Source organism: Centruroides vittatus, unplaced genomic scaffold (genome assembly GCF_030686945.1).
Source record: "Centruroides vittatus isolate TY-2023 unplaced genomic scaffold, ASM3068694v2 contig_620, whole genome shotgun sequence".
NCBI lineage: Eukaryota > Metazoa > Arthropoda > Arachnida > Scorpiones > Buthidae > Centruroides > Centruroides vittatus.
Genome location: NW_027122381.1, coordinates 2,708,882 through 2,721,696, shown reverse-complemented (window position 1 = coordinate 2,721,696; position 12,815 = coordinate 2,708,882). Strand labels below are relative to the sequence as shown.

General features: G+C 31.8%; 1 protein-coding gene across 5 annotated transcripts in view; it reads right to left on the bottom strand.

Moving 5' to 3' along the window:
- Positions 1–12,815, bottom strand: part of LOC136979446 (protein lin-54 homolog) — a 168,863-nt gene that overhangs the window by 85,696 nt on the left and 70,352 nt on the right. For all 5 annotated transcript variants that reach the window (XM_067275455.1, XM_067275452.1, XM_067275453.1 and 2 more), the window contains exons 5-6: positions 2,541–2,722; positions 79–261 (exon numbers count right to left, since the gene is read on the bottom strand). In XM_067275455.1, the coding sequence (XP_067131556.1) occupies positions 79–261; positions 2,541–2,722 (365 nt within the window). The remainder of the gene's footprint in view (positions 1–78; positions 262–2,540; positions 2,723–12,815) is intronic.

Genomic DNA, 12,815 nt, shown 5'->3' with positions numbered 1-12,815 from the left:
AATATTACACTTTTCTTACATTAAACAAGCTTAGTAGAGATACAATTCAAAAATTAACTAAAACTGAAAAATTCTTACTTGTGCAATATTATATTGGGCAGGGACCATAAGAATACTACCCCCGGCAGCTGGTATTAATGTACCCGCAGGCAATTGTCGAAGAGCCATTGTGGGCATAGATGTATTAGTTCGTGATGTAGAAGTTACGCTCGATGCAGGAATAAGCATACGCTGAGGTACCGATGATGATTTAGATGTTACCTAAATTATTTAATGTGACAATGATGACAATGATATTAAATTACGAATAACAATGACACAGAAGATTATAATTAGTCATATATTAATAAACTAAATATTATAATTTCAATGAATATTTATGTCCCCATTTTATCAATCCATGTTTTAGCTTCAATATACTCTTTAAAACTATAATGTTAATACAACAACTTATGCTAGGATTAATAATACTTGATTATTTTAAGTCTCAGTAATGTAGGAAGAACAAAACTAAAATCAACACATTTTTAAATATTGCCAATATGAAGTTTAACAGACACAAGTATTGAAGTCCTTACTTTTTATTTATGAGAAATGTTTTGAAATCATTCAAATTCATCATTGACTGATTTTTCTGTTAAAAATTTTTGATTTCAAACAAAAAATTTTTAATTGGTAATTATAAAATACTAACTAATAGAGTATAAACAATATTTTACATAAATTTGTAAATAAATCAATCATCCATTTCAAAATCTATGATCTAAATTCTGGCTCTTATTGACAATCTAAAAAACATTGTTTGTCTTTTGGCTTATTAATAAAACAAGTAATATAAAAAAATCTTTTTAAAGTCAATTCGTATTTAGGTCAACAAAAAAAATTTTATTTTAGTTGCTTGTGCTGACCACTTGTTCTAACGTCCGTCTCTTGTCGTTGTTGGTCCGAAAAGTGAATGAGTAGTTCAAAGTTCGCTTTTTTTCTCCTCGCGCCCTCTATCGGTCGGAATCGGCATATTGCTGATGGGCGTCACAGTTTAAATTTAATTAATTAATGAATTAATATTTGAAAAAACTGTATTAACATCAAGTGCCATCCACTACAAGTTTTAAAAAATGTATTTGAACTTGAGTGGATGAATAAAAAGTATTTTATTAACGATTGAAAATTTGAACAAGATATATAAATATAGGGAGAGTGTAAACTAATAGTAGGAATTGAATGATATACAGTAGAAGTTTGTTAAACTGACATCTAAGAGCCTAGTATGATACCACATTATCAAAAATGCCAGATTATTGGACATTTTGAATCTTTGCAAAATTCAATGTTAATGTGAGCTAAATGTTGAAGACATTGCCCTACATTTTGTACCAATGCACACTTGTATGCTTCTAATTTGTTTGTGGACATCTTTTAATCAATCTGAAAATAACATGGTGCATGACTGTGTATTAAGATTGAAAAACCAGTGTTACTGAATACATTATTGCATAAAATCAACATTCACAATGATTCATTTGCATATAATATTTATTTTCCAAACATATACTGTATATATTTGATTTACACGAGCTATACATGCTCCAAGTATTAAAAAAACTCTGTTTTTTTGGTATGTTTTCCTCACATTGGTCTATGGGAAAGAAAATATATCAGCAATGGATATTACTGAATACAAAACATATGCAATAGTTCTAATTCTATAATGTTTATTAAACAGAATCTTGTGCTGAACATTGAATATTTGTTTTTTGTACCTGGGTTTCAGGTATACAGTTATTACCTAAATACTTGAATAACAACTATGTAATAATAATATAATAAGAAATGCTTACTGGAACTAAATCCGAAATTAAATCTATTTAACGCCTTTAATGTGTCCAGCATACTGTTAAATTTTCATAATGAAAATTAATGAAAATTTAACAGTATGCTGGACACATTAAAGGCGTAAAATAGATTTAATTTTGTAATAATAATATAACTGTAATAATATTATTACTATAATAATAATAATGCAATGTAGACATGGATGAGTATGCAGATAATTGTCACACACATCACAAGAAGGTAGAGATGGTTACAACAATGTTACATAATGCTAAGAGTAACAGAATGATTCATTTTTGTATCAAAAAATCAAATTGCATAGTGAACTGCACTGTTTGTCACCACTTTGTATGTAATTAATACCATGTGTTGTGTATATTCTTCAGTACAATTAAGAGGATTGATTGAGGATATGTATTATACAATTTTGGGGATGGTACGTGCAATGCATTATGGAGCATTACAGGAGGATCAGATGGTAGTTGAAAAGTATAAACATAGCATTATGTAATTTATGAATAATAAGGAATTTCATATAAACTACATCATGTATATATTATAGCTAGAAGGCATGTGGCATGATTGCACCATGTGTCTGCTAGTAAAATATATTATGATTAGGTGAGTTTAATAATAATGTAATCATTTCATTATTCTTACAACAATATATCTATAAATTTGCAACAAATCTATTTACATTAAATTACCTGAGTTTGACCTGCAATGACAGGAGAAATAGGAAGAGTAAGTTTAACAGGAGCACCAGATGAAACATTTACAACAGAAGATATTGAAGAAGGTTGCTGCTGACTACTATTGTTTACTGTGGTAGTAGCAGCAGTCACTATTGGCCTTGTTGTTACAGGAATAAGTGTAGCTTGTTTATTTCCTTTCAAAACAAAAAACATTACATTAATACATTTAATAAAAATTTTATATAATAAATACTTAAAATTTTTATTGTATTTAGATTACTTTTCTAATTTTAGTCTTTTCAAATAAACAAACAAAACAAGATTCCTTTTTAAAATAAATGATATGATTACTAGAAATATATTTATTAAAAATAATTTCCTTTGATTAATTGAATTTTTGTTTAATGTATTTTCTGTCTAAAAAAACAAAATTTATAAAATCTGAATACATTCAAATAAAAACATTTTTCATAAATTCACTAAGGTGATTTTTATTTTGAAAACATCATGAGAAATTCCTATCTGCAACAAAAAATTTTCAGTACACTACCAAACAGCAGAAGCAGAACTACAATATCAGGAAAATAAAAGCACATGGTACTAATGTACTATTACAGTTTTTGTTCATTTGTAGTTATGTTTTGTAAGTTTTCTCGTATTAAATAATTTGTGTGCATGAAATAATAGAAAATTTATAAACTAAAGTACATACACACATACAAAAAAATAAAATAAAATAAAAATACAATACAATACAGGTGTTTAAGGATGCAGGCACAATATGAATTTACCACAACTGCAACTATCAAGCACAGTAAATAGGTGCCATTTACTGATACATTAAATACAACATAATGAACTTGGTAGTGCCACGCAAAACCAAATATGTACAAATTTGGTACATAATAAAGATATTGAATGAATGTTTATACTGTGTATTATTTTGTTTTTTATTACTTATTTAATTTTTTTACTACAAAACAAAAATAGAAATATTTTTATTATTATTTATGTTGAAATCAACTGGCAACATTGTTGCAAGATGTTAATAAAGTTAGTTTTGCTTTCTGTTTTGACTTCTTGAATTCCAAATTCAAACTTAAGAACTTGCTTAAAAATTTAGAAAGATACTTAAAAACAGTCATTTCACTTATGCATTTATTTTTGTGTATGTGCTATTGCATGTGATTTTGCAGTGTAGTTTAAAAAGCCTCCAGCAACAGTACAAACCTTGGGATGGCTGGATGGCCAAGCAGTTAAGTGGCAGCCTATCACTCTGGGGGACCCGGGATCGAATCCGGACGAGTTGATTAATTCCCAGGAATTTTTTGGGGGGTAATTCGACCAGATATGTCAAACCCTGTCCCTACCATCTGGCTGCCCCATTGTGGGCCTGGCCAAACCCATAATGGGCTTGCTAAATGAGGCACACTCTTAGTGCCCACAGGGCAGAAATAATTAAAAAAAGTACAAACCTTGGACTGCATATTGTGTGTAGAGGAGTTTGTTTCTACTTGTGTTTCAGCTTAAAAAGCTTAGAAACATCATTGAGGTGTATTGAAGTCTTTAATATATTTTTCTTGTGCTCTGTCAATTAATTACTGCATTTCTATTAAATAAAATAATAACAAAAAAAATTTATTTTCAACCTTTTTTTTTGTTAAACTGGTATGGATCCTGTGGAATTTTTATAGGTTTGTATGCAAATAAATTATTCATTATACAGTATTTCACTTTATGGTCAAGTTTTCCAAAACATATCCTGGCTGTATATAAAGGACATTATATTTTAGCAAAGTAGTCTATTAAAACCAAAATGCTTTAAAATGATAAGATTTATTAGGTAAATTTTTGATATAAACACAGCAATTATTTATTATGAAATATATAAAAGTATTGAGAGATTTATTTCAACTGTAGTAAATCTTTTAATAGTTTTATTTCCATTATTAAATATGTATGCAAAAGAAGTAATTGTTTAGAGGTAGGAAGAGAAAAAAATTAGAAAGTAACCAAGTTGTGCAGTTATTAGGTCTACAAAGTTCAATCTGAGCAGTGTTCAGTAACACAGAATACTAAATAACAAATCTAACTGGCAAAGAAGATAGAGTAAAGAACTGTTCTGTATATCTCTGAATTCTGAATCAGTGAATCAGACGGTTGTATTTAAAATGTTAGAAGAGATAAAAATAATTTTTCATTCAACATCCAAACAACACTGGGTGAAGTCAACCTGTTACTGGTGTGAGTTGCAAGAAGGACAAAGTACATTACAAACATTTTCAAACCAATTAAAGTTCTTCCTCAAATGATACACAAAATATCTGATGGAACACAGAGCAAGCTTTAAATGCCAACAGCTGTTACCCACACAAATGCACGTCCAACAGGATGATTTCACAAGACACGTATTTGATCTAATATTAAAATCTTTGTGTCCTATTTACTCTGTGTTCCATCAAATATTCTGTGTTTCACCTGAGGAAGAACTTTAATTGGTTCAAAAACGTTTGTGATGTACTTTATCCTTCTTGCAACTCACATCAGTAACAGGTTCAAAGTATGTTGTTAATTTTTCATTCATATAAACATAATTTCATCATATAATATAATTTCATCATAATTAATATATATATATATATATATATATATACATATACATACAGGATACAGGTAGCCCTCGGTTTACGTCGATTCACAATAACACCGCTGCGCAATTCACCATTTCGCAGTGTAATTCTCCGATTTTCCCTATGCTAGACTAATTTTCATTTCAGTGTTGATGTATTTACCAAGCCATGACATTGTACATTCGTTAAAACAAAGATTTTTATTTCCGTCTCGACTTCTATCAACCTTTACAAAATGCAGCTTTCTAAATTTTAATTCCAAACATTTTCGGTCTTTTTAAAAGGCTTTCTTCAGGAAAACAAATTGAAATGATTCTTTCTTTAAAGGACTGCTTGTTCTGGAATGTTATAAATTTTAACTTTAAATTTAACTTTAGATTTAACCGCTCAGGCTAGTATATAAATATCTATAAATGATGATGTTACTCATATTAATATACATAATAATGTACATAAATATACTATATGAATACATAAATAATTAGCCTCTTGTCTCTGAGTTATTCAAACTTATGCCTGCTCTCTAAGCGGCTGATAGTTTACTGGACTCTTGAAAATTTATTGCGAGTTCCTCTTGGTATGTCATATATCTGCAACACCTCCGCATATTTCAAGTGCCTCTTGTCGTGGATCTTTTGTATTAGTTTAGCCCTATGTCAATCTATAGTGACTTCCTCAGGGTCTGCAATAGCATACGTAGCTAGGGCCATGACTGGTTGCTCATTACGAACGTTTCTTTCATGCTCTTTCAGTCTTTCTTTTAACAATCTTCCTGTTGCCCCAATTTAGTATAACTCTGTATGTCTCCTTACATCTTGTACAGGGATCTTATATACCCCTGGAATCAAGCTCTGGTCTAATTCTTCCTTGTCATTGCGTAGTATTTGGTAAACTGTGGGATTTCTTTTGAAGATTACTTTCTTGTTTCTTGCTGTTCTTATTTCGTTGTAAATATTGCTTAAAGGAGCAGTGTAGTCCATAACTGTGTATTCTGTCATTTTTTCCCGCTCAGCCTTATCTATACCGTCTATTCTTGTTTTGTTAATGATGGCTCTTATCGTATTTTGGTGGATACCGCACTGCCTGACTAGTTCTTTTACGTATTCTAATTCTTTCATTCTGTCTTGTGGTTTGCTGCAGTGTGTGTATGCTCTCTTTACTAATGCCTGGAACACTGCTATTTTGTAAGGTGCTGGGTCGTGCGAGTTCCACAGTATAAATAGTGGGTTATATGTTGTCTTTCTGTACACTTTTGTTACAAACTCCCCTCCTTTCTCAATTTCTATTTCTATGTCTAGGAAGTGCACCCTTTTGTTGTCCTCTTGCTCTAGTTCCAGCTCTATGCCGAATTTGTTGGAATTGACATCCTTGATAAAGTTTGTTCAGAAAAATACCTTATGACACAGTAGTACTTCTGGCAATCACAAACTATCATTAATGATTAATTAAAATAAAGACAAAATCTGCCCAAAAGGGATCACTATTTATTTTCTCTGTGTTCCAAGACAATACACTTTTCGGCAACTGACCTTTCTTTCTAGGCTACTTGTTGCCAGAAGCTACTAAAAAGTCCTTTTTAAAAACAGAAAACACTTTCAATTGAAATTATAAATAATTTGTAAAAAAAGGAACTGGTGACATTCAGATGTCTTGCTTGCATCCATCCATACCTTGGAGGTTTTTGGATGCTTTTATCCACTTGAAACAGGCACTGGAAAATGTAGATTTTTAAGACAGCTGCCCCCTGGCGATGATATTTGTAGAATTTACTGATGAAAATTCCTAACCTAACCTAACCCTCAGGAGTGGTGCAAGGCCCATTTTCCTGATTTCCTCTCGTCTGCGGAATGGCCACCATACTCACCGGATCTGAACTTGATGGACTACAGTTTGTGGTCCATTTTGGAGGCCAGGGCCTGCACTAAGTGCCACAAAAGTTTGGAGTCTCAGCAACTCCAAACTTTTGTGGCCACTTAGCCCAACAAGCAATCCTTGCACTAAAAGTGGGACAAACTGTCTCCAAAAGAGCTGCGGCCCATTGCCGGGAATTTCAAAATGCGTTTGGGGCTCTGCATCAAGGCAAAAGGAGGCGACTTTGAAACTGGCTGAATATTTGATTAATGCGTAAAGAATTTTCACTATTATCCGCTGTTGTTTTGCTAATTTTCATTTCTTTAATAAATTTACAATGCAAAAAACTTGTATGGGTTAGTTATTGTCACCCTATATTTTATATGTTGTTCATACATTTTGATAATTTAAAGTTAGTATATATTGCATTTTGAAAAAAAAAAACTTTATACAATGGAACAAGTTCCACAAATTTCTGGTGCATGAGTGCAATTGTCATTTTTTACAGCTTTTGTATCCACATCTAATAGTGAAGCTACAGTTTTATGATTTGTACATGTATTCCAGGCTGTCATCAAGATGTAGCTTAAAAAGACAAAGTGATTAAAAGAGTGAAAAAATAAAGAAAAAATGAGATTTCACCAAAAGAATACTGACAGAAATATATGAAACAAAACTTTTATCCTGTAAATAATTTTAAGTAATTTTGACAAATGTTTTTGATCTTATGCAATTTAGAATGTTGACCTGATGCAGATCTTATGCAAGATCAAAAATGTTTGTCAAATTTACAGTAAAATTATTTACTGGATTGTAAAGGTTTTACTTGATGTTCTTAATTATCAATCCAGTTATCAGGAAGACACTGACAAAAATTAGAAACTTCAGAAAAGTAGTTTAGTTTTTAAAAATGGATAATTCAAATTATTGGTAATTTGAAGTGTTTTGGATTTCCATGATCTTCAAATTAAAAAAATTTGATGTCATATGTATGTTTTTTAATTTTCTGAAATATCATAACTAATCTTACTACAATGCCTTTAAGAGCAGTGGCGTAACGGGGGGGTGTAGTAGGTGTGGTCTGCACCGGGTCCCTGGAAAGCAATAGGCCCATGGGGGCCCAAAATCACAGGAAAAAAAGACCCAAAAAATTTTTCATGGCAAAATTTCAAAACAAAGCACCGGGGCCCCGCGATTGAGGGGGCCCCAACATTATCAAGAATGCAGTATTTTTAGTAATTTTTCTGAAGTAATTAATGTATTAGCAAGAACAAAATCACGCTTTAAATAAACATGCATTAATATATGTTTGTGTTTGTAAATTTTTTTATTTTAGAAAAACATTTGGGCCCAAATAGTTTCTTGCACCCGGGCCCCTTTATCGAGAAGGCCGGCCCTGCCCAAAATCACAGGAAAAAAAGACCCAAAAAATTTTTCATGGCAAAATTTCAAAACAAAGCAAAATTTGGAATTTGGCTGCTCGAGCTGCTGGGGCCCCTATTATACAGGAAAACCAGCAACTCAACTGTAATCGAGTTATACACTATATAAACCACTACACAAAAATATTTTAATCCATTTACATAACAAAACAAAAAAATACCTAATGCATCATTTACCAAACGAAAGAAATTGAACATCTAAACGTAATGTTTTTAACGAAATAAATAAATTCAAAAGCCAAAATTTACAGAAAAAGTTACTTGTTTTTGTTTGGACGTTCCCGATTACCATTACAGGAAAAGGACACCCCTGCTGAAAAATTTTTTTCGGGGCCCACAAATCTGGTTCCGCACCAGGCCCAGAGAACCCTAGCTATGCCTCTGTTTAAGAGTAAAGAAAAACCAAACAAAATAATAATTAACATCAATGTAGTAATTATAATGTAATAATTTTGATAAAAGTAAAACTTTAGATAGAATTGACTGGCAATTATGCATGAATTAATAGCCGAAAATAAGTACAGTCAAACCTGTTTTTATGCTGGGGATAGGGACGGCATAAAAGAAAATGCATTAAAAAAATCGCGCGAAACTTCACGAGTGGCTATAAAAAATAGTTTTCGCAACACAATTAAAAAATATTTTTTTTATGCGGTGAATAGGGACCGCATAAAAAAAATCTCATGTAGAAAATAACTCGAAACCGTACGAAATAACTTGGAATTGCTTTTTTTAACTCCTTGGGCATTTTTCCGCAACACCTAATGGGAAAAAAATCCTCTAAGAATTTTAATTTTTATATTAATTAATTATTTCCACTTAAATACGAATCTAACATTAAAAAGTTAAAAATAATCGTTAAATAATGATTTTATTTGATAAATATAGCTGCAGGAAGTGTTATTTCATTTAACAAGGCGTGAAATTTCACACCCGCAGTCTAAAGCCGGAGGAGAGCTAACTTACCACATCTGTTCAAATATAACATAATATTTATGGTTTTTATGCTATTAAAATAAGAGGGGACCGAAAAAAACGTATGAGAAAAAAATTTTACTGAATAAAAAATGAAAAAACCTGCTGATGTCATAGAAAACAACCAATAGAGTTTTTTAAAAATTTTACAGGAGTCAATTATGTTCCAATTTGATTGAAATTTTCATATACCGCACAAAAGAAATCGCACAAAACAAATCGCAAAAATAAAAATCGCACAAAAACAGGTTTACAGTGAAACTGTATTACAACTGTATTACAGTGAAACTTCAATCTAATATTATCCAATGTATTGTTTTCCAGAAACATCATTCAATTTCTAAGGTCTGTAAACAAAACCTATTTAAATTTTGAATATTAAACCCACACCAACAGTTCAACTTACTTTCAATAGGAAAAGTAAAATAAACTTACCAATAGTTCATTTTACTTTCCCTGTTGGTCAGAATTTTTAGTTCTGAATTCTAGACTGATCATTTTTAAGAAAAATTAACACCATACACACAAATGTTAATATGCATTGGTAGTAGTAACAATAGTTGGTGTTTTTTTGGAATGTAGTGTAGCAAATAACTGTTTGGACTCTGTGTAATTACCTATATAACTTTGCACTCCAACCTGCCAGACAGTGGGCTAGATGGAAGGGGTTTTGGTAATGATGACAAAGCTAAGCCTAATCACCTGTATCTTTTGAGCTATCCTGAAGCTGAATGAGTACAATAAGATGTCATTGGACATTCTAAACATATTAAAGAGCTTCGATTTAATAAAATGTGCACAACTCATGATCCTTGACTATAAAAGTTTATATCTCTCTCTATCTCTTGGACTGAAAATTTCACCATCGTTTACAAATTAACCTCAATCAGAGGGAGCTGGACCTCATAAGGAAACTCTTTTCCCCTGCTCCGCCACAAGGCACTACAGGGTTCTAGAGACTATGCCTTAATCATGGGCCTTGGTCTCTTACCCCAAGGTAGTCACTGACTCTTTTCTTTTTAGTTGGGGCGCCGAAGACATCTCCTGGGCTGCCATCCGTCCTCTTAGCCCCAACTCACTAACTTGGCATAACTTTTATGTTTGTGCGGTTTGCACCGCACTTAGAAATTTTTAGCTCTGTCATTGTATAGTTATGCGGCCTTCGCCTTCGCCACATTCGTGGGTTTGCACAGCCGGTTTAGGATAAACCCAAGCACAAAATAGGGTACCACTCCCTACAAGAAGAAGGCACCCTGCCCAATGCGTCCATTGGGCTCATAGATCGAATAGATCTGAGACTTTGACCATCAATTCCTTTAGTTTCAATAAGTTTCCTTCACTTGCTGCTAGCATTCGAAGTACTTGTTCAGACGGCTTGGACCAGTCGACTTGGCCAGCCCCTCGACGGAAATCCTCTGTAAGAGGACAGTCAAGTACATAGTGTCTCGCGTCACCGCGAGGACACCCACAGGAGCAGCAACCATCTCCTTGTCCAAGAATGGACTTGAAGTGGGGGAACCTCCCGTGTCTGGTCAGTATCTGCGTAAGCAACCTACAACAACTCACTGGGGTAAAGAGGGAGCTGGGATACAATCATTTCCAAATACTTTGCATTTTATAATCCACATAACATATTATGCCTACAATAGGCATTACTATAGCCAAGCCTAGGCACTCCCACTGCCACTCTCTGTACTAAGATTTTGTAGGAATTTACCTTGCTTTTAATTAATCTCCAATAATGAAGATTTTCAGTAAAAAATCCTGGTGGCTTTCCAGTACATGAACAACCTCCAATTGCAATAGACCAAAAAGAAATTTACCAAAAATTCATGAAAAATCAATGTAAACAAAATTGAGTAACAATAAAGGGACTTTAGTTCCATGGCACTAACATCTACTACCTAAATCTGAAATTAGCATGATGGATTGACAATGTTAGACAGATGTATGTAGGAAATCCTCATATTTCCCATCATGCATCTATTATGCTTCCAAAAACTCCTTCAAGTACAAGATTACACATTTAGTTTCTATTGTTTCTATTCTATGATGTATCCAACTTTGAAAAAAATAGAAACCAAATAAATAAATAAAGTATTATTTTATTTCACTTATTCTGTTGGATTTGTTTCAAATTCAAAAATTCTATTTAGAATATTAATTTTGAATGTGTTCTAATTTATATATTATATTTAACAGTTTAGTTTTTGAATTGATGATCAGATTTGGACCAAAGATGTTTCTTATAGTTAACTAACTTCATGAAACTAACAGTAATTTATTTCTTTATTTACAAAGATGTCCCTTTTATAAGTTTTTTAATGTTTTAATCCAGAATCTGTTTTGGTCTTGGTACAAGCACTGCTGAATTTTACACGTACAAAACGTGAAAAGATAAATGCAAAGTTTACATGACAGACCTTCGAGAAATCAAAACTTTAAAAAAGAATATACAGATAATCATTACCACCTTTGATTACATCAAAACTACAAAAGACTCACTTCCTCAGACTAAAAAAGCAGGAATGTATCAAATACCACTGACAGAAGAGAATAAAGGGCCTTTTAAATACTATACTAGCAGCATTGCTTGCCAACTCAACAACAGATTTAAAAAAAATATCAAGGAAGCTTTTATCATAATAGCCCTAACCCAAACAGCTAGAAAATGGTAAGTCCAAATATAGTGAGTCTAAATGCAGATATCACATATAACTCTGAGTTCCTACTCTCAGAACAGTAGATTTATTGATTGCTGTGAATAAGGATAAAGTTAGCAATATGAAAAAAGATAGTGACATTGTTGCTAACTACCCAGAAATGTACTCTGATACTCAATGCAAGAGTCACTGTCAGCTGGCTGACATAATCTTACGTCCAATTATCATAGCAGACTTATATAGAACTTTAAATAATGCTCATTTTAAAATGCCTTCTGTCAAATGTTATCTAGTAGATCTGAAATTAGAAATATAAAGGTCCAAAAATGTTTATCTTTTTAACTGTTTTACTGGAATCTTTACTTTATGAGTGTAAGTTTAAATCTTTAATGTTCTCATTAAGATATAATATTTTATAATTTTAATATAATGTTAAAGAAAAACTATGATAAGAGAAAGTTTTAAAGTTATTCTGATTTCATACTTGTTTTTAATGTAAAAATGAAGTTTTTAAAATACATAATAAATACAGTAGACCTTTGCTTTTATGACCTAATTAGTTCCAAGTAAATTTTTAGGTGAGCACATATTCCATATTCTGTATAAAAAATTAAGAATACATTCCTATAAACACAGTTTAAACTATATAATATCAACTAAAATGACCAATGAAAAGTAGGAATTGTAAAAAAAATTGTTGTAAAGTAAAAGATCTACAATATAATT